We start from the raw sequence: 23,710 nt of genomic DNA, 5'->3' as shown, positions 1-23,710 counted from the left end.
CGTGGCCAAAACAACAGGGTATTTTGCGGTTTTAGAAATGACATCTTTTCTTTATTCATATTATTAGTATTCGTATTATTTAAATTATTATTGAAATTATCTTTTCACAGTAAGAAGGTTGCTGGTTCGAGTCTTGACTGGACCAGTTAACATTTCTGTGTGGAGTTTGCATGTTCTCCCCGTTCTCTCCATGTTGTGGCTGGAATGGCATCCGCTGCGTAAAACATATGCCGGAGTAGTTGGTGGTTCATTCCCCCGTGGTGACACCTGATAAATAAAGGACTAAGCTGAAGGAAAATGAATGAATGAATGATTTTTTTAGATTTCTTAGACTAATCACAGGAAAAACGTAACTATATACGTATTGTCAGAAAAGTGGCTAATTTGTTTTTTTTTTCTTTTTTTGTAAGAAAACGGACGATTTTTAAAAGGAGGCATGCCCTCAAACCTAGAGTTTGGGCTTGCGAAATTCTGTCGTACGGTGCTGCAAAAGGAGCGTTGTTGAAAGCTAAAAAGCTAGCAATTTTGCCATATTTAAAATTTCTGTACAGAGAGGTCATGTTTTGGTCTTCTATTGGTCTCACGCAATTACGTGATGCGATTTCACAGGTCAGAGTTCTCACATAAGATTGCGTTCACGCCGAGGCCTAAACAACAGGATATTTTGCGGTTTTAGAAATATTTTCCTTAATCATATTATTATTATTAATATAAATTATATTATTATTTAAAGTATTATTTTTATTATTTGAGATTTCCAAAACTGATCTAATGAGGAATCGTAGCTACATATTGTCTGAAAGGTGGATAGTTTGTATGATTTCTTTCATATGAAAATGTAAGATTTTTAAAACGATGCCCTCAAATCCAACATCTAAAAAAATGCCCTCAAACCAAACAAACACCAAAAGCTGCGTTCACACTAGAATTTGGCCGTGCGAAATTCTGTCATACGGTGCTGCAAAAAGGCGTGGGTTAAAAGCTAAAAAGCTAGCGATTTAAACATTTTATATTTAAATAAATATTGCAGACCAATCGCACAAGGAAACAAAACTATTGACGTATTGTCAGAAAAGTAAATCATATGATTTCTTTCGTATGACAACGAACAATTTTTAAAAGGCGGCATGCCCTCAAACCTAACGTCTAAAGCAGCGGTCACACTAGAGTTTGAGCTTGCGAAATTCCGTCGTACGACGCTGTGAAAAGGGGCGGGAGTAAACAAAATGATTATACGTTAAAAAAGCTAGCGATTGCCCCATATTATAAATTTAGTTTTGATCCTATGTTGGTCTCAAACAATCATGTGATGCGATTGCGTGAAGCTTGCGTTTCCAGTCTGCTGCACTTACAAACATATAAATGGAAGTCTATCGGGCGACAAGTGCAGTGTGACCGCGCCTTAACCCTACTCTCATCAATTTAATTAAATTCAATTCATCCTTAATTCTAAAGCATTTTTACAATGTGGATTGTGTCAAAGCAGCTTAACAAGTCCAATTTTCAGAGTTGAAGTTCAGTTCAGTTCAGTGTGGTTTAATTTGCTGAAAGTCCAAACACTGAAGAGCAAATTCATCGATGTGCAGCTACACAAGTCCCAAACCAAACAAGCCAGTGGCGACTGGTAAGGAACAAACTACACCAATTGACGAAAGTAGAAGAAAAAAACCTTGAGAGAAACCAGGCTCAGTTTTATCATCAAATCATACAAACATTTTCTGAATGAAATCAAACAAGCGAACCCAAATCAGCCACTTGATCAAAAAGTTTTTCTTTTGCATTGGATATTCAGTTCACGCTGGATTTTCCAATGAAACTTTTTCCTTTATCTTCGCAAACAATGTTGAGAATAAAGCAGTGGCTGTTGGGCAAATGGAAGCGCTTACCAAAAACAACAGTGCGAGGAGAATCTCCAACAGTATGCATTTTTAATAGGGGAATGTGGATATGTTGAGTGTTGTATTAGCTCAGTTGCTGCGAGTGGGTTGGTGTGAAGCTCATTTGTACTCTCGGCCCCGTTCCTCCGCCAGCCCCCCATGCCGCCTGCTAATTGGCAGGAGACTGGGAGCTTCCTGCTGCGTGTTCGCCACTTTCCCCTCACTCTACCACCCCACCAGCTCTTTTTTTTTTTGCTAGCTTTCCCCTCCGAACTGAGTAATTAACCCACAGCTAATTAACCACTTCTAATTACACCGAGGAGCCTGTTTCTTTGGCTCTCACCAAAAGTGATGAGACACTTTACCGGCGCGCGGATTCCCCTTTGAAAGCGCTCCAGACTTCACGGGCTGGATAAATGCCATTAAAAGCGGCCTGACGTTGCGTCACACGCTTTGTCAGGAAAGCATTTTTCTGCTCCCTTTGTTTTGCTACATTGATTGCGTTTACAGATCTTATGCTGTTACCCGAGAGCGAAAATTATCACCAAGATTCCGTTTCAGCCCCCAGAACAGAGAGCGCTATTGATACCTCGGAATCAATTCGTTTGTGTTCAGGCCAGAGACCAATTAGTAACAGATGAGTTTGCAGATGTTTACTGTTACATAAAGTCACAGAGGAGTGCCTCCCATTTCCACAACAAACATAATCTATTAACCAGTGCCAGCATGCAGGTAGAGCCTGACACACTAATGCCTGTGGCTCCAGGAGAGAGAGGCATGCTGGGAAACGGTGTTTTCAGCGCTGTGCTGGCAGCTGTGTTCCCTCATCCCTTACCCCCAGCCACGCTGCACTGATCTCCTTTTCTCCCTATCGCTGTTCCTCCCTTTCTCCGCAGCCTCGGTCTCATCACTGCCGCTGCTATTTCTGTTGCACAGACTGATAGCTTGAACTAAAGATCATTGATTTTACGGGAAGCAGTGTTTACAGCCAGAGTGCCATCGACCTGAGGTGACTTTTTGCCTTCTGACACAGCAACTCCTCCGAAGTGTCGCTGTGTCTACATTAAACGTTCAGGACATAGGAGGAAGAGGAGCTGGGGAATTTTCTCAGTCCTCTCTGTTTACCTTGACTCATTAAATAATTTGGAAATTGCATAAATCGGGCTGACCCAAAATACCCAGTCGGAACTTCGGCAGAGTAATAAAAGACTCATAATATTCAGTTGCTGACGTCATTTATAGTCATATAGCTAATTATTTATTTATTTATTGTTTGTGTATAGGGGCGGCACAGTGGCTCAGTGGTTTGCACAGCAAGAAGGTCTACTGGTTTGAGTCCCGACTGAGCCAGTTGGCATTTCTGTGTGGAGTGTTCGTGTTCACATGGGTTTCCCCCACAGTCCAAAGACATGCGCTATTGGTGAATTGGATGAACTTAATTGGCTGTAGTGTATGATTGAATGTGAGAGTGTATGGGTGTTTCCCAGTATTGGATTGTGGCTGGAAGGCCATCCGCTGTGTAAAAAAACATATGCTGGAATAGTTAGTGGTTCATTCCGTTGTGGCGAACCCTGATATATAAGGAACTAAGCTGAAGGAAATTGAATGAATGAATGAATGAATGAATGAATGAATTATGAATGAATGAATGAATGTTTGTGTATAGAATTTTGTTTTTCATTCAAGATCCATCGCCTCATTCTTGACACAAGCCATAAATATGATGCATTATCAGTAAAATTATAATAATTTTAAACAATAACTCACTTCATTAATTTGCTTTAATTAAATTACCAATAATTAATGCAATAGTTTGTTTCTGGTATTGGGTGTTTGGCTTCGGTTGTGACATGCAATAGAAGAAAAAGAAAATAATACAATGGAAATAATTAATAAAGAGCACTGGTGCAGAAATATTCCTAATTATCCTTAAAGGGAGGGGTAGTTCACCCAAAAATACAATTTTCTCAATATTTACTCGCCCTCAAGAGGTTCTTTGTGAGTTTCCTTTTGATATTCAACAGAAAAGTCTTTCATTTTGTTAAAAATGTTAGAATCCTGGAACCATTGACTTCCATTGTAGAAATAAAAGAAAAAAGTATGAAAGTAAATGGTTATATGTTTCCAATGTTTTCAAAATAGCTTATTTTGTTGATTTTTAAAAACATAATATGTACTTATTGATTTGTAAGTTTATGTTTAAAGACTTTAATAATCCTGCCAGGGGCAATTAAATCAGGGCAGTAGCATCATGACCCGGGCCAGACTGAATCTGCGGACATTTTTTGCTATTTCTGCTGAGAATTTTGTAAAAAAATCTGTGAATTTATGTGGAATGATTTTAGGAGTATCATAACTAAAAAAGAAATGCCAACTGGCCCAGCCGGGGCTCGAACCAGTGACCTTGCTGTGAGGCAACAGCACTACCCACTGCACCACTGTTCCGCCCCCAGAAATATAATGCTACTACAAAAAATTTAAACTTGCTAAAATGTGAGTTTATAAAGCCTTATGTCTTCAAGAACGCTTATTTTATGCCTATTTTATCTTTAACAAAACAAAACCCAGATTCATTACATTACTTCAGTACTAAAGAAAAGCTGTGTACCTCTTTAAGAGTGATAATAACGTTAAGAAATTAAAGAGTTGTAATAATAATCTAATGAATTCAGTCAGTTTCTGTAAATACCATATGTATATTTGCGATTAGCCTTCAGTTTCTTTGAACCAGCTCAGCTTACGTGAGTAGCATCCACTTGTGCAGTATCAGAAGGCCCTCCCAGCTTTATCAATAGGAACTTTCCCTTCCCACATCTTCCTGTAACTTGCCTAGCATTTATACCATTGATTTTTCAATAAGCGCCCTAACCCTGTAGTGGCCAGCCTGTGTGATGGCTAGATCTGGCGGGAGATGGGAAAAGAAAAACAGGGCCTTCTTCAGACCACAGGGAGGTGACGTAGAAGCCTTTTTCTTAGTCTGATAGCATATGCTCCTTGCATTTTGAGGGGTGCTGGGGGTGGAGGTCAGAGTGCACCCCGTGGCGGTACTCAGCTGGGGCCAAGCAGGAGTTAATTCCCCAGGAGAGTGTAGGGAGCGCTGGGCCTCTGGAGGCCTGGCCCATGGGCAGGTGATTGTGCGTGCTCATAATCAGACGAGTCCTTAGCCTTTAATTCCCTTCTTGCTCAGCCAGTAAATCCCACCAAATGAAAAGGCCCATAAATAAAAACATATCTGATTTTCTATCCCTTGTAAATGACATCCAGACCCAGCTTCTGAAACTGTTCATTATCTACTGCTCTTTTTTATCGTTAAAAAAATCGTATCTATTTTGTTTGGCAGGTTAAATGAGAATGTTTTCTGCTGTGGTTAATTTGAGTTCTTCTGAGAAACCCTAATATTCCTGTCTTACAGCTTAATCGAGGAGTTTATAGTGAAGATGAGGCCTTTATAATAATAATAATAATAGTAATAAAAATAATAATTTCTATACATTTATATAGCGCTTTTCCAGACACTTAAATCGCTTTACACATTGGGAGGAATCTTCCTATCCACCACCATTGTGCTGCATCCACCTGGATGATGCAATGGCAGCCACATTTCGCCAGACCGCACACCACACACTAGCTGATCGGTGGAGAGGAGACAGAGTGGCCATGATGTACAGAGTCCAGTGGGCAAATTTGCCCAGGATTCCAGGGTTAATCCCCTGCTCTTTTCCAAGGACATCCTGGGATTCTTAACAACCACAGAAAGTCAGGACATCGGTTTAGGGTGTTATCCAAAAGAGGGCGCTCACTGAGCAGTATAGAGTCCTCTTCACTATACTAGGGCGTTAGGACCCACACAGACCACGGGCTATATCCCTCTGCTGGCCTCACTAACACCACTTCTGGGCCTAACTTTCCCATGTGACCCTCCATCCAGGTACTGACCGGGCTTAGATTTAGTAGGTGACCTTGTGAGAGTTGCAGAGAGGTAGCTGCCGACAATCAATGTCAAGGAATATAAGGGTTTATATATACACACACACACACACACACACACACACACACACACACACACACACACACACACACACACACACACACATTTAAATGTAATACTTTCTATATAATGCTGTACAATAATATATAATGTGTGTGTATACATTAGATTAGTCAGTTCCAAAGCTAAGACTGGACCTAATCTAAAAAAAAAAAATAACCTAAGATCATTGTCCAAAAGTTAGTACACTCAAATTTAATATGTTAAGGATAAATAATAAATAATATTTTGATAAAGAAACATAATATAATAAATAAAAATAGTTTGTTTGTTGTTTTCTTTTTTTGTTTTTGAATGTATTTAAATATCTTGTCTTTTTATTCCTAATGATGATAGGTTACAAACTCTTATTTTAATAAATATGACAGTTTAACAAAACTGCTTTGTTTAAATGCACCAAAACATATCTATACTCGGTGAGAAACGTGTTTATGCTGAGCACCCCATAAAGTGTTAGACTTGTCAGATGTGGCATTACATTTTATTTTACATTACATTGCACATTGCTCTTGAGCAAAGTGAGAAGTAGGCCTGATATGCATTTCCTGTTGTTAACCGAGTATGCGTCCGCTTGTCTGTCTGAGCCTTCGTTAGTGCAGAAGAGAGATTAAAGATTCCCTTCTTTAAACAGGTGTCGCTTCGGAAGCAGACCTTGAGCGAACAAACTACATTATATCTGCCCGCCCATCTGCGACTGGCAGACTCCAGACAATCCTATTGCACATCAGTAACCACTGCAGGTTATTGAATTAGAGCATCTCCATTTTAAAGGGCAATCCTGTTTTCTGTAAGCAGTAGACGCACCCAGACAGCTTGGGCCGCCACTCTGTAGAACTGTTTAATTCTTTAAAGGAACCCATCTTGTTGGCTTTAAATGAAAAGCGCATTATGGCAGATTTTCAGGAATGACCATTTGTGATTGCCCAAGTCATAATCTTGAAGCTGTTTATGTTTAGCAGTTTAAGTAGTTCTGTAGTTCATCTCTTACATTCCATATTGGTTGAGTGGGGGGGGGCAATAAGAACAGGTTACTGGAATGTTATTTTTGGACTCTTCCTGTTAGCTTAGGAGAATTGGATTGACAGAGAAGCAGTTTTACATGACATTAAGTGTTCATAACTCTTAATTGTCACGTTTTAACAGTCAATAAAAACGTGATTATTTGTATTTAGAGTCTGTTTCATTTGACAAAGCACACATTGTCATTGTCCTATTATTATACAAGAATAACAATTAAAGCTGCAAGCAGCGATGAAAGGGACCTCACGACCAGGCTCACCACTGCCCGGTGGCCTTAGGATAACGCAGGGCAGTAGACAATATTAACTTACACTGGTAAATATTTTTTAAAAACTTACAAATTCGCTGATTTATGCCAAACTTCGTTATTTGAGCACATGGCGCTATGATTGTAACTCAATATTGGCATGTAAATATCTTCAGGAGAGGATTCTTATTGGGAATTGAACTTTCAGGCAAATCTGACATTGTGTGGTTGAATTATAAGTACTTCCTCCCAATTGCGTAACACTAAACTTGTCAGTCTGCCACAGACACACCCTTCGAAGAAAACTCTAGATCTTCACAATTTAACAAAACAAAGGCCTTTGGATTGCACTGAAAGGATTTGGTTATGATCTGAAAAAATTTATAGGAGGAGTTTGTAATAATGTAAAACATGCTGTTTCCTGCTGCCAGCAGGGGGCGAGAATACTGTAACTGGATATTGGCATTGAAACGTGTTCAGGTCAGGACTTTTATCAAACGTGTGGATTTTGAGGCAGATCAGACAATGCACGCCTGAATTATAACAAATTCCTGTTTCATGGCGAAACATGAAAGTTTTGTGAGGCCGCCACAGACATGCCCTAGAGCTGAGTTCGAAATTGCATACTTCCATACTATATAGTATGCAAAACAGTAAAACAGTCTGTGAGCCGAGTAGTATGTCCGAATTTATAGAATTTTTAAAACAGTATGTGAGAAGTACCTGGATGACCTACTACTTCCGGTGAGATCGGATGGATGATAAGCTATACCATGATTCACCATGAGAGAATTCATAAATGGGAGTTAAGCGACGTAACTGACACCGGTAGGTCACATGGTGATGACAAAATGGCGGATGTAGTATGTCCGAGTTCCATTCATACTACTGACATTCATACTGTATTAATCACTTTTCTAACGGCCGAGTAGTACAGTTAAATTCAAATGCAGTACCTACTGAGTATTAAACGATTTCGGACGCAGCCTAGATCTTTGATCTGGATCTTGAATTTAACATTGTCAAGCCCTTTAGATGACAATACCCAATTTTGTTGTTGATCTGATAAAATTCCTTGGAGGAGTTCGTTAAAGTAAAACGATATGTTCGTTAAAAATTTCCGACTTCCTGTTTGGTTTGAGATTTTGCTCCAGGAGATTTTTTTGTAGGTATTGGCATATTTGATATGTGTGCCAATGTTAGTATCTGTAACGGAGGCCAGCTAACGAAGTGCTATGCAGGTAAACCTCACCCCTCTATCCTTTAAAGGTGCTCTACCGACAGATGCTAGAGGCCATGGGTTTTAGCCGCCTTGTTGGAGCAACCGACTCCCATACAAAAAATCACCAGTTCGATCCCAGTTCAGACTGGGTTGGGTGCATTAGGACCGGTGGGTTACACGTGGGGGCTCGTCCGGGATGGGAGTGAGGTTTGGGGGGGTTGAGTATAGCAGAGGCCAGCTAGCAAAGTGCTATGCAGGGAAACCTCCCTCCTTTGTCCTGTAAAGGTGCTCTAGCAACAGACGCTAGAGACCATGGTCTTTAGCTGCCTTGTTAGAGCAACCATCTCTCATACAAAGAATCGCCGGTTTGATCCCAGCTCAAACGTGCATTAGGTGCAGTAGTATGCATGAAACGTAGCTCGGGGGCCACTTCGTCAAATGTGCATAGGTGGTGCTGTTGAGTCATTTTGCCACACCCACTTTCAAAACCTATAACAAACGTGAATTTCACAAAGTTTCCTGAGTTTTCGAGCATGTTATGCAATTTATTCTAGAGAAGAAGAAGAAGAAGAAACAGACTAATTCCAATATGGCCTATGCACTGTTGGTGCTCTGTCCCTAATAATCGTGGGGTTTTATGCAGAAATTTAAATACAATTATTTAGTATGAAACCACCATAATTAATGCATTATCATACTGTGCAATAGTAAATAAACATGAAAACTGTCACTGTTTGAAGGCAGTGATTTGGATGGGAGGGGGAGGGAGAGGGTGGCCCTGTGGGTTGAATTGAGAGGTGTCAAATTTTCATCAGACATTCATGAATTGGGAGTCAAACATTATCAGGCTCCCCTGCCCAACACGCTCACATTAATACGTTTGTTGGGGGTGGGGCTGCAGACACAGTGTCTGATCAGTGCTGAAATTTGCATTCCTAAGTAAATAAGTAAATAAATCAAGCAGAGGCAGTGAATTTGCTAATCAGGCAGGACGCTGAGGTTAGCGTGCTGCCGGGAAACTTTGCTCATGTAATATTCAGCAATGGAGGGTGAAAGGGCAGGCCAGAGTTATTGGTTTCAGTCTGGTTGCCCCCCTTTAATCAATGCTGCCTGCATCCCTTTATTAAAATTATTAGCTCAGCAGTATCTTTCGCTATCATTTTATCTCCTTTATCGCCTGCTCGAAATTGTGGCCTGCTTATGGCTCTTTCGTTGCTCCAGGCTGCACTACCCTTAAAAAGTTCAGCCCTCATTTATTATTTCAGAGACAGGAGGATGGTCTGAAACCAGGATGAGTAGTGAGGTTATTGGGAAGTAGATTTATGCATGGCTGCTTTTGGAGTACCAACATTTCTTGTGCATTTAAGGGTTTACAAGTAATACAAACCAATCTTTTTGTGTGTGTGTTATTTATATTTATACTGTATACATAAGGTTATAAACCATTGCTGTAAAAAGCATATCTACATCAATTAATTGCATCTTATGAACATGTTATATTCGTGCGGTGTGTTCTGTGTGTGGGATCTCTCTATAATGGAGGTCTTCAAACAGCGTGGCTAATATATTTTTGTAACCTTCAGTTCTTTCTGCGGGTGTGAGATGGATCATGTGCTGATGGCGGGTTTCACTGTGTCTAATTAGCAGCACAATGGAGCTTTTTTGTCCATTAAGTTATACTGTTACTGTGTTTCTCAAACCCAACGTTAATTAAAAAAAAATGTATGCAGTATTGGGAACAGAACAGATTCTGGGTGTTGTGTGGAAGGTCTAGATAAAAGATGGTAACTGGCTGATATGACAGGATGAGGCATCTGAGCTGCCTTATTAGTGCTTGTCTGAGGTATTGTGTTTAAGTACCTAATCTAACCTAATGAGCACTCTGTCATTTTCCACCATTATATCTCACACTTTTGTTTCTCATCTAATCTACTATACATTAATCTAGTCCCCTTTCTGTACATAGCTTTACCATTTATCAAGATGCTTTTTACGTGTGGTCAAATGTTCAGCATTGCACGTCTGAAAATTAGTTGAATAGAAACAATAAAAGAGAAGCATTATAGGTTTCTATGATAGAGTTTCTTTTCCTTAATATATGTTTTAACCAGTGATTTAATCCTGTCTCTTTTTCTTTTTTTTGTCTTCAGGCCTGGATGCGATGAACGCCTCATGTAGGCATCAGCATGGAAAGCTGTGAGTCTCCCGTGGTTTCTGGGACAGACGATGGGCTTGGCTCCTCCGCCACCTCCCAGCAGCACCATCCACAACCCTGGAACGATCACCCCAACGCACAGGTTCCACCTTGCAACCAGTCCCCTTCCTTGGAGCCCCTCTCTCTCTCTGCCCCCCATTCCGCCCAGATCCAGAATCCCAGCACACACTGCGAGGCTCTGAGAGAGCAGCAGAAGCAAACATTGTCACAGGCTCCCAGTGATATCTCCACTTCCAGACAGCTGCACCTCAAAAGAGAGGGGTTAGAGGAGGAAGAGCAAGAAGGAGTAAGCTGTGGAGAAGAGGACGAAGACTTGGAAGACTTGGATGAAATGGAGATTGACAGCTGTTTCCCTAGTCTGCAGCCCTTCCCTGGTGTACCTATGGTGCCAAGTGGAGGGGGAATGCCCATGCTCATGCGGCAACAGCCCTCCCATCGGAGGGGTGCCATGGAGAGTGGGAGTGAAGAAGGAGAAGAAGAGGAAGAAGAGGAAAGTAGTGATGTGGAAAACCTGGCTGGAGAGATAGTCTACCAGCCTGATGGCTCTGCTTACATTGTGGAGAGTCTCAGCCAGCTGATCCAAAGTGATGGGAGCATGGAACCAGGCCTGCTCTCCTCAAACTCTCTCACTAGTGGGGGAAAGCCAGGGGAACCTGTGGGAACTTCTTCAGTGTACCCTCAGATCATCAACACGTTTCATATAGCCTCGTCTTTCGGAAAATGGTTCGGCTCCTCAGACCAAGGTTTCCCCAATACCTCAACCCTGACAGGCCTCAGTCCTGTCCTGCACAGTTTCCGCGTCTTTGATGTGCGGCACAAAAGCAACAAGGATTACCTGAACAGCGACGGGTCTGCCAAGAAGTCCTGTGTATCCAAAGATGTTCCCAACAACGTGGATTTCTCCAAATTTGATGGCCTGGCCCTTTATGGCAAAGGCAAGCCCATCCTCATGTGTTTCCTTTGCAAGTTGTCTTTTGGCTACGCACGCTCCTTTGTCACTCATGCAGTCCATGACCATCGCATGACTCTATGTGAGGACGAGCGCAGACTTTTAGGCCACAAGCATGCATCGGCCATTATACAGGGCATTGGGAAAGACAAAGAGCCACTCATTAGCTTCCTAGAACCAAAAAATAAGAACTCTCCTTCACCACCTACCCTAGTGCCCATGAACTCAGGCCAGAGCTTCTATGGCACGTTCAGTGGGGTTCATTTAGAAGGGGGCAGCAGTAGTGAGGGAGGTGAGAGCCTCCTCAACAAAGACTCTGACTCGGGTCTCCAGCAACAAGCCCTTCTCACATTGGGGGGGCTAGGCAGCCCCAAAGCATCCTCCCTTACCTCAACCCCAGGCCCAGCCAAAGACTCCAGCACTCTGTCTAAGCCACAGGGTAGGAGAACAGACGGGTCTGTGGGGAAAGAGGGGACTCATAGAGGGGAGGATGGGAATGCAGAAATCTGTGAAAGAAAGACTCTGCTTCCTGGTGAGGAGATGCCCTCAGATGAAGAGGATGAGCTTCTTTTAGAAGAAGAGGATGAAGAGGTAGAGGATGAAGGCACTGCGGTGGCCTGTAGTGGAAGTAGCAGCAGCAGTGGTAGATTTGTGGGGGAACCGGCTGTCTCAAACCAAAGCATCTCCAAATCTCCTTTATTAATGCCTAGTAGCGCTCTCCAGCCTTCTGCTTGTCTTTCTGCAGCCAGCCCCGCACTTAGCAGCAAATTCTCTGCTTCCATGTCCTCTTCTATCAGAGGAGCAGAGGACGGGATGGCTGCAGACGGTGGAGGGAGGACTTCAGAACTCCCTCTGAGCTTTAACTGCCAGGGGTCTACAGTACCCATGGCAATGGCGGCAGTTGCTGGCAGAGGGGGTGAAGAGGATGGGGCCGCATGCTCTGCTGCGAGCACGTCCTCCCCTCTTGCCTCTAATGCTGCTGCTGAGGAAAGTGCCAATCGAGATAGTGCCACAGCTCCTGAACCAAATGAATGCCCAGCAGAGGGAGATGAGGACAACGGTGCCCTCCTCCACCACCACCTTCACCACCATCACCACCACCTACACCCTTCGCCCAATGCCCACACACACCTCCATCACACAGCTGCTTGTGACTTGTCAGGAATAAGTGAATGCACCCAGAACCATGGGGCTGGGGGCAGTGGAGGAAGTGGGGTAGAGTGCCCAAAGTGTGATACTGTCTTAGGCTCTTCTCGCTCATTGGGTGGCCATATGACCATGATGCACTCACGAAATTCGTGCAAGACACTAAAGTGTCCTAAGTGCAACTGGCACTACAAATACCAGCAGACCTTGGAGGCCCACATGAAGGAGAAGCACCCCGACTCTGGAGGCTCTTGTGTGTACTGCAGCAGTGGGCAGAGTCATCCTCGCCTTGCCCGTGGGGAGAGCTACACTTGCGGCTATAAGCCCTTCCGCTGTGAGGTCTGCAACTATTCCACTACCACCAAAGGTAACCTAAGCATCCATATGCAGTCTGACAAGCATCTTAACAACATGCAGACGTTACAAAATGGAGGAACTATTCCAACTGGTGAGCAGGTGTTTGGACATGCGCCAGGTGGGGTGGTGCCTGTTTCTTCAGCTTCCCAGCCTGGCAGCCATCATCCAAGTCACCACCATCATCCAGCCCAGTCCTCTACTCACATGACAGGACCCTGTGGTGCCCCTTCACCCACCAAACCAAAAAGCAAACCCACTTGGCGATGTGAGGTGTGCGACTATGAGACCAATGTAGCACGTAACCTGCGCATCCACATGACAAGCGAGAAACACATGCACAATATGATGCTGCTTCAGCAGAACATGTCCCAAATGCAGCACGGCCGGCTTGGTCTAGGGGCCATGCCTTCACCATCAGAGGCTGAGCTATACCAGTACTACTTGACCCAAAACATGAGCCTGCCCCCAGGCCTTAAGATGGACCCCTCTGGAGCTGATGCCCAATTCTTGCTTGGAGGGTTTCATCTTGACCCCAACATGGCAGCTCTTGCTCCAGCACTAGGTGAGTTTATTAAGTTACAAATAACAAAATGTGTAATTCAAGTAAATGCTTAGGACTATGTGTGTTTTAAACAATTTATACGAACTTCTCCTGTTTACTTGATCATACAATTGAATCTATTTGAAATGTTATCTAATATAGGTGGTAAAAATATTGGTGATATTTCTGTTTCAATCCCACATGCAAGACTAACTTGTTATTTTATGATATGCACTTGTCTTTGCTAATGGCTCAGACAGAGAGCTGGCAGTCTTCAAGTTCGCCTTCCTTGTTTAACATGCATTCAGTCCCTCAAACAACTGTTAAAAGGGTGTTGGAGGGAGGTTAAGAGAGAATTAAAGAAGTGGCACAAATAAGAATGAATTGTGTTTGAAGGGCAGCCAGTGTCAGTTTGCAAAGATATAAGGGCCACCCAACCAAGTGTGTAGAAAAGAAATTGTATGGGGGAAAGAAGTCATTAGGCATTATGAAAGGTGCACTCATCAGTCTTAAATTAACTTGAGCGACATCTCTGAGGTGAGCTTTGTAACAATGTAGAGCATAGAGAAAAGGTCAATGGCAGCATGTTTAGTTGAGTACAGTATGTGGAGTTCATGAAATAATTCTAAAACACAGACATCATGCTCAGTCTAATGCCAGAAACAAGGAAAACTGTTTGTTTATGTGCATTTGTGTAAAAGCTAACACATTTTAAAAAATAGGCCTAGCTGGTACATTAGATTTATGGTGATGTGGATTTAGTGTCAAGTAGTGCTTACTAGTCCTGTAAATTCCAGCTTCAGACACAGGGACACAGAAAAACCAGGGAGTTAGCAAGTGGGAAAGACAGGCACACACATCTTCTTAACACTCAAGCTTCGGTTTATTTTTCGCATCCTCTATGTCATTCTATCTGGGTCACATTGGCTGGGAAATTCCCCCTTTTGCTGCCCCTTGTGTTTCTTGTGAAAGATACTATGACGGAGTAGGCTGGGGCTGAGGGAGTGTTCCACATGGCCCCGTCCCCTGGACTGCTAATAAACATTACAGTTTTCACGTCAATGCTATGCAACTGCCACTGAATACCTTTTTTTCCTGCTTTTGTAATAGCAGCTATGTATTTTACCGTAGTCAGAAAAGGAAGGAAAGGGGGACTAGTGAGGGTAATTCAGCAGCATAGTGAGAATTTGACGTGCCAGCTACAAGCCCACAATTTGCACAGACTTGCTTCGGACTTTTGCCAGTTCAAAGACAAGAACAGGATTTGATTGCCATGACTAATTCTTTCTTTGTCTTCCTCCCTCTTCTAGCCATTTGGTTTGTTTTTCTGTGATGGAAGATTTAATATAAATATTATGACCAATAAACAGTGTAATGCATGTAAAGTAGAATCAGAGATTAATCATAGGCAAAGCAAACCTGTAGGGTATAGACGATTGAGAATAAACAGAAATATAAACAGAAGTAGTCTGAACCCAAAAGGTAGATCTGAGAGTCATTTGAAGGAGATTGTCCAAGACCTTTCAGACACTGCACTAAAACCTGAAAATAATTGTGAAATAAGCTAGCTGCAAGTTGCCCCAGTAAATAAAAGGAGCTGCTGGAATTAATTTACTGTAAAGCCATACTGGTTCATCGGGTGCGCTCAATCTGGGCAGTGACAGATTGAAGATCAGCAAACTGAGGCAACAGCTTCTATGCATCCCTTGTCTCAAAATATCAGCCTCCCATGCCTTCCCCAAGCTGTTCTTAGATGCCTTGTGCTTCTGTTGTAGGATATATAGTTTTGCTAACTTTCTTTAAATTCCTAAAAGAAAATGCACAAAAATACAGGCACTTTGAGCTGGGGTGTTTGCATTGATTTGTTCCCAAAAAGAGGTAAAAGAACAAGGAAGACCTCATTTCTTATATTATTATTTCGTGAAAAGAGGCCTATAGTTGATTTACACTAATGTGTGCTGGGGAGCTCTTTAGATCTCCGGTAATGATTGAATAACTTTATTTTTGCGCCTCTGCTCACAGCCTCTGGAGTTGATTTAATGGGAGGGCTATGAAAGTGCAGGACTGTGTAAATCCACACCTCAACTCTCTCTTCTCTTCTACCTCTTCTTCTTTCACTGAGCTCAAAGGAAAGGATAATCTTGATTTAATACAATTATGTAGATAAATACACATGCACATTATCCTTGAAAGCAAATCCACTTTGACTGAACAGACAAACATGACTCTATGTTAAAAGGCTGAACTATGCACCCTGTTTCCCAGGACATTCTTGTAACTTGAGAAAGTTTAAATGAAGGGAGAAAATCAGCACAGATGAAATTCCTTACTGTTACAATGTATTGAAGCATGAATTATTGCTGTTAGATTCAGCATACTTGTGAAAGCCTTGACAGATCACATCTTGTGTCTTCTGCTTTTAGTTGGGGGAGACATTGCCATGGATGTACGTCTGGGTGGTGGACAGCTGGTCTCGGAGGAGCTGATGACCTTGGGTGAGAGTCTATCTCAGACTAGCGACCCCTCCCTCAAACTCTTCCAGTGTGCTGTGTGCAACCGCTTCACTACCGACAACCTGGACGTGCTGGGCCTGCACATGAGTGCAGAACGGTCACTTCCCGAAGAGGAGTGGAGAGCAGTTGTAGGCGACTCCCACCAATGCAAGTTGTGCCATTACACCACGCAGCTCAAGGCCAACTTCCAGCTACACTGCAAGACTGACAAGCATGTGCAGAAGTACCAGCTGGTGGCGCACATTAAAGAAGGCGGCAAGGGCAATGAGTGGCGTCTCAAGTGTGTGGCCATTGGCAACCCTGTACACCTCAAATGCAATGCTTGCGACTACTACACCAACAGCTTGGAAAAACTGAGGATGCACACGGTCAACTCCCGCCACGAGGCCAGTCTCAAGCTGTACAAGGTAAGTGACTCTTGTTGAAATACTTTAACCGAGTGTCCAAGTTAACCAACAGATGCCACATGTCCAGTGAAATTCTGATCAGCATGCAAAAGGTTTGTCTCTTTCTGGCCTTGACAGTGTTATACTACCCCAAGGTTTTAAACACACCTCATGTCTACTGTACAGCTGAATCGACCAGCACTTTCCGTCTTTACCGCAGACTATGAGCAATGGTCCAGTGCAGTATATTAAGGCCTAATGCGCATGCAATGGAGAGGGGAGAACAGGGGCACTTAGAGGGAGGGAGGAACATGGCAGGTCAGTAGGGTGGGGAGAAGGGCAGCTGATGAAATTGCTGGAAGAGCGGATGAAGAAGTGTGAAGAGACAGAGGTTTGGTGCTAATACCATTCGGAGTGGGAAGGGCAGAATCGCTCTCGACAGCTGTATTGATTTTTGCTGGACTTGGAGCTTCACCTTCTACTCTAATCATTCCATAATAGCCAATGGATGAACACTCTCTGAACAAATGGCCATAAATCTAACAGGCCTGATTCCATTTAGGCACCTATCCTGTGTGTCTGCGAGCTCAGCTCGGGCTGTGTTTAACCTAGACTGGCACGACTGCACACAGGGACTTTTCTCCTTAATTCTCCCTTTCTTTCTCTCTATCACTCGCTCTCACATGCTCAATGAGATACTGACTCACATTCAACCCTTTTCAGTTGCACATCACTACTCAAGCTTCCTTGACCTTTATTTACACTGCCTTTTCAAGCATTGTACCCTTGGATAGTGAACAAAAATGATTGTCCCTGGACCACAAAACCAGTCTTAAACTGTTGAGCAGGTATGTTTTCGTAGGTATAGCCAACAATTCAGCCAACTTTAACGAAAATAAAGTCAAAAAGAATGTTTAAAAAGAAAAAAGAAAGTGATTCCCCATCACCTTTTGTTTATGCTTATTAATTAAATTTATTTTTCCAGTAATGTCTAATCGGTAGCTGTTTAGCTTAACATTGATATTTAGGTTGACATTACGTTCATTTCAGGATCAGTACTTAAGGGTATCTGAACGAAAGATGGAAGGAAAGAGACACAAAAATCATGTTATTACATCTTGATACAAAAATAACCAAAAATAGGTCTAGTTCTCTAGTGACTTCATTGCACGTTTACCCTTTATCTAAAAGAAACCCAGCAATACATGTTCAAGCACTGTTAAAGTTCACCCTGGGCTGATGGAATCTTGGCCAGCTGTTTCCCTGATGAACTAGTTTGTAATGGTAATTAGGGGAAGAACAAAAAACAGCTTCCTATTTATCTGGAAATAAAAGCAGACAAGCCTGAGCCAGGATTGTCTGCCATGCTCAAGCTTGGACACGCAGTGAGCATGTTTACAAATACCACAATGATTCAAATATGTAACACAAGACTCCTGACATGCTTGGCTTACCTGTGGAGGCATTTCTATAGTCAGAGACCTCATGTTGCTCCAGGCAGGGTTTGAGGCCCAGGAAACATGCTGAGCAGTAGCATCAATGACAAGTAAAAGCAGAACAAATATCTTAAATTGTCACCAACTACCACTTGTTGTGCTATGTAGAGCTGATTTTTTTATAGATTCCATAATCTGCCTCATATTTATCATAGCAAAGTCTGATGTTAGCATCAAATTGTTCTCGAAATACTATTATTCCATTGGTAGCCAACATTGCCTTAAAGGAAAGAGAGCCAACTCAGAGGAGTCTGCCTAACTGCAAATGTTCAATACTCTGTGGCAGATTAGAAATGTTCGACACATCCAAGCATGATAATTTGTAAGCTTTAAGCTGCTTAAAATGGTTCCTCAGCTTTAAAAGCCTCACAGATCCGAGCAGAGAACAGAGTTGACTGACAAGTGCATCAGCTTTTAAAGCAAGCAGCTTCCATCAGTGACGACGGGCCTACCCGCAAACTAAGACATTCACAGTTTGAGTTATAGCTGTATTTCATGACATACAAATGTGATTAGAGGACGATAAGCACATGCTGCTGCTGAGGTCTTGCTGCAGCACGGGTTTCTAACCCCACAATGACACAGGCTTCACTTTGCAGTGAATTTATAGCCCTGATAGACGTACTGACTGGCTGACACCAACAGTATGATTTGCTAGCTCAGCTAAGCTGACTGTACATGTGGTAAAAAAAAGAAAAGCAAAATGAAAAGCACACTATTTATGTCCCCTCCAAATGAAATCTGATATAAAATGCAAAATTTTTCGACCTCCTGCTGGGAGAAAATAAATCATCAAGTCAGCATAAACAGGCCCTAAGATGTGGTAGATCCTTGGGACACTTTGCCCAAATCAAACTGGTTTGCATTAAACAGGCCCTTTGTGTGCACTACTCCGTAAATTGGAGCCTGTAATTACTGGAATTAAAAAGGAAGGTTTAAACTGAAGGCTAAGCTGGATGGGATAATTTGAGAGTCTGTGGTATGCGGCACATATTAGGGCTTTCTAAAAATACACCTTCCCCCACCACCCCATGGATTGGAATGTTCCGAAAGCCTTTGGAGAGCTTGGGAGAATTGTCCTAACCGCATGGACCACTGCACAGCAGGGGTGATGCGTCCCGGCTTTAGTATCTGGGGTACAGTACTAAGTTCCTCTGTGCCTTCAGACACACCCATCAGCCAGCCTTACCCTCATCTTAGATGAACTTTTACCTTGCATTGCTCCCTTCAAGTTCTCACTAGCTGGCTGCTTTGTAGTGGCAAGAATGATGCAATATGGTCACCAATAAACACAAGCAGAAGGGCCGTACAATTCCCAGGTCAAAACAAAGCTTAGACTTCTCTAATTTTAAATAGTTGTTGCAATTTGCAGAGTCAAAGACGCCACACATCATTTATGTATGCGTAACATGAAATCAATAATGAGCCTAATTGCCTTCTTAATATAAATTCCAGATTTGTATTAAGATTCCAGATTCCACATTTGAGTCTTTGCACATGATAGCAATAATAATTCATTACATTTATATAATGCTTTTCTGGACACTCAAATCGCTTTACACATTTTTGGACGGAATCTTCTCATCCACCACCAGTGTGCAGCATCTACCTGGACAATGTGACGACCACCACACACCAGCTGATTGGTGGAGAGGAGTGATGAAGCCAATTATGAAATGAAGATGGTTAGGCAGCATAATGGACAGAAGCCAGTGGGCAAATTTGTCCAGGGTGCTAGGGTTAAACCCCTACTCTTTTTTGAAGGACATCCCAGGATTTTTAATGACTACAGAGAGTCAGGAGATCGGTTTAACATCTCATTCGAAAGACGGTGCTCACTGAGCAGTATAGAGTCCCCATCAATGTACTGGGGCTTTAGGACCCACACAGATCGCAGGTTGAGCGCCCCCTGCTGGTCTCACTAACACCACTTCCAGCAGCAACCTAGCTTTTCCATGTGGTCTCCCATCCAGGTAGTGACGGGCGCAGCCCTGCTTTACCATGTGAGAGTCGCAGAGAACTAGCTGCCGGATGCTAGCACATTACACAAATTAAAAGTTTCTTTATTATCAATAATAATAAAGGTAATAACTTACTCTGCCTCAGAAATTATGTTTTGACTAGCATCACAGATTCACAGACTAATGTTTCAATCCCTCTTGTCAAACCCCCTGTCACCTGACTTCTACTTCACAATCTAATAAGATTGAGTTCTGCCTTACATTTTGTCCTCCCTGGATGTGTTAATTTAGAATATAACCTGTTGGATTGAACATAAAATATGTTTAAAAAAAAATAAGATGATTATGTTCCTTTAAGTTTTCCCAGAGATGGGTTGTGCCTGGAAGGGCATTCCCTGTGTAAAAACTTACTAGATAAGTTGGCGGTTCATTGCACTGTGGCGACCCCGGATTAATAAAGGAACTAAGCCGACAAGAAAATGAATGAATGAATGTTCATCAAAGTCTTGTCCTTCAAGTTCCCCCATACATACAGTACATTAGTATAAACTGCCACTCAGTAGTGGAAACATTCACTTGATATGTGAGTTCTCATTATGCTGAGTAAGCATGTCTCTTGTGCTGGACTGCACTCATGTCAGCCTTGAGTCTAAGACTTTGGTCCTCCAGTCCAGACAGGATGGAGAGAGGCAGGTCTTCCAGGCAGGCCTTTCAAGCGAAGAGGAGGAGCTTCAGGCTGGCTACCTTCCTTGTCTCAGGGGCCGGTACAATCTGGGGTAATTGAGATTGATTGGATGTTATTTTTCCTCTTGCAAATGTAGTCCATTAGCTTGGCACATGCATAATCAGTTTAGAGCACAGTTAACTGAATGTAATCATGTTCTTCGGTGTCTGCTCGCACAAAATCCACTCCAGATGCCGCTTGGCCGTGGAAAGAGAGGAAGAAAGTGCCGTCACTATCACATGGGGAATCTTTACCCAAGAAAGGCCTCACAGCGTTCACCCTCACACCACCAGCACCAGTGTGCTGGTCTCGCTCCATTAAACGTACAAACTATACAAACCGTGTGCTGCACACATTTACACACTCTCTAAATGTGCGCGTACACACACATACATGCTCATGCTTTCTGTCATCTGTTCACTACTGCCCAGAACTCTTGCAAGCAGAACCCCTAGCACATGTTGATGTGTCTCAGCTACGCTAACAGCGCTTTGACGGTGCTCCAAGTGCAGTCCAGTATCCAACGCAAATCGTCTGGATTTTGGAATCCCTCTACTTATTTTTCCCTCCAGTGCAATCCAACCGGATCAGCTGGGGTGTGAGGAAGGAAAATGTCTACGCTCAGGATAAAACAAAGAGCAAACACAGTAAAACAAAACAGACAGTAATGCGTAGAAGGGGATTAGCCGTAGCAGCTATACTGAAAGGTATTAATGAGTTTCTCAGATAACATTCTACCCTTTACAACAGAACCCTGGTCAATGAGGCCGACCTTCTCCATTAATAATTATGATTTTTATCATGACTTGTCCTCATCGGAGACTCCATCATCGACAGCAAATAGACTGAGAATGCCCTGGCTCCAGCAAGCTCGTGTTTGTTTTTTTTATTATCAAATAAAAGTGCAGAGTAATTTCGAGTTAACGTCGCAAGGGACCATTTTACCACTATTGGTACGGCCCGTGGTTATATCTTTCATCTGTGGACAGTGAAGCTCAACCTCTATGCCAGAGAGAGCACCACACCCAAACTCCATAAGTCCCTCCAGACATCAGCTAGAGAAGAGACGGAGAGAACGATGATGGGAGGGAGGAGAGAAAGCAGGTCTGAGAGCGATAGAGAGAGAGGCGCTCGTTTAGATGGAGATACTCTGCTAATTATCATGGCTGGCCTGTGATTGTTCAGTAATAGTGCTCAGTGGGGAAAAAAGGTTTGCTGCTGTTCCAGGAAGGGCTGAGCTTTGATTTACCGGTAGTACCACGCTAATAAAGCACCCATTCCATATCCACAGAGTTGCTACTGAGACATCCTGCCTCCTGCCCGTCATAGACACAATCCATATGTGAATCCAGGTTTGTAATGCTTTTGGATTTGTTTGTATCATATTTAGTTTAGGTGTATTGCAAGATCTTAATAGTGTGGGTCAACATTGGCTTGTCCGTAGTGTGATGAACTCTACCATACAGCAGCCAAACAGAGGCTCAGCTCCCTTTAAGAGGAGCTTTTTCCCCAGAAGAGGAGTCAAGTTGTGCTGAGAGAGCTGTCTGTTAGTGTGGGAGGGGTGTTGTGCACTACGACACTAGTTTGTAAAGTAGTGGGCGTGCTTAAGCTGGGTCTGGAAGTCTGCAGGAATTTCACAACTCCTTCAGCCCCCACCTCAGAAAGGCCAGGCGCTGACCCGTTGCACAGCTGCAGCTGATGATTACGCATACATCTGCCCCTGTATGTGTGTGCGTGCAATCAATGGAGGGACCGGCAGCCGAGCAAATGCACATGGTAGGCCATGCACAGTTTTCGCATTCAAAGAAACAATTGGGAGAGAAGATCAGGAGTTTGCAGACGGACTGTGAGAGAGCGTGTCTCTCCGTACAGAGGCCGTAGAACAGATATTATTGTGTTGTAATAGTTGTTTGTTTTGATTTCTCCCTCCTCTCTCTTTCTTTGGGCAGCCGGACAAGAGCAACTAAGCAATGCTCCTGCCACTGCTGAAGGAAGCTGTTGATCCTATTATCTGCTGCCTGATCAGCACAAACAGGGGATTGGATACTGATGAGGGACTGGGGTGTGCGCAGGGATCAGAGAGTATGTTACACCACTGTAGGAAGCCACAAACTTGTAGTAGTTTGTAAGGTACGTGTAGATGGTCAGAAGTTTAAGCAAAACGTAGTTTTTGTACGTTTTGGTGCGTAACTACTCTCAAAACATTTTAGCTACTGACATAACTGATTCCGCAGATTGAGACTGAGTCAAGGTATGCTGTTACTTTTCTAGACCATCAGACCGTTTTTGCCTGTTGGATGATAAAATAAAAGAAATGCAAACGAGCATAAGTCATATCTTGACTAACAGACTGTTTTGAACACAGCCATATCACCCTGCAGCCCAAGACCGGTTACTTGCTAAAGCTAAGCAGGGCTGAGCCTGGTCAGTACCTGGATGGGAGACTACCACATGGGAAAACTAGGTTGCTGTTGAAAGTGGTGTCTGTAAGTCCTAATGCCCCAGTATAGTGAAGAGGACACTATACTGTCAGTGAGCGCTGTCTTTTTGATGAGACGTTAAACCGAGGTCCTGACTCTTTGTGGTCTTTAAAAATCCCATGGCACTTCTCATAAAGAGTAGGGGTATAACCCCGGTATCCTGGCCAAATTCCTTCCATTGGCCCTTATCCATTATGTCCTCCCAATTATACGCATGCACCAAATTGGCTCTATTACTGTCTTTACTCCATCTACAGCTGGTGTGTGGTAAGCAGATTGGTGCTATTGTCCTGTAGTCATCCAAGTGGATGCTGCACACTGGTGGTGGAGCTGGGAGAACCCCCTCATGATTGTGAAGCACTTTGGGTATATGTCCATACACGATAAATGTGCTATATAAATACACATTACTCATTTACTTACCTTTAATAAACCTCTCAGAACATTATAGAAACTAAACACAGACGAGTCTCTTTCCTGAAATGGAAGGAAAACCATAGTTCACTTACCAGTTTTTCGTCATTCGTG

The 23,710-nt window shown here is 42.9% G+C and overlaps 1 protein-coding gene across 6 annotated transcripts in view; it reads left to right on the top strand.

The window, feature by feature from the left end:
* zfhx3b (zinc finger homeobox 3b) overlaps positions 1 to 23,710 on the top strand; it is a 781,589-nt gene that overhangs the window by 612,325 nt on the left and 145,554 nt on the right. For all 6 annotated transcript variants that reach the window (XM_068222142.1, XM_021478047.2, XM_068222144.1 and 3 more), the window contains 2 exons: positions 10,565 to 13,643; positions 16,046 to 16,542. In XM_068222142.1, coding sequence (XP_068078243.1) covers positions 10,601 to 13,643; positions 16,046 to 16,542 — 3,540 coding nt within the window. In that variant the 5' untranslated portion in view covers positions 10,565 to 10,600. The remainder of the gene's footprint in view (positions 1 to 10,564; positions 13,644 to 16,045; positions 16,543 to 23,710) is intronic.

Source organism: Danio rerio, chromosome 7 (assembly GCF_049306965.1).
Source record: "Danio rerio strain Tuebingen ecotype United States chromosome 7, GRCz12tu, whole genome shotgun sequence".
NCBI lineage: Eukaryota > Metazoa > Chordata > Actinopteri > Cypriniformes > Danionidae > Danio > Danio rerio.
This window is presented reverse-complemented; position numbering and strand designations above follow the sequence as displayed.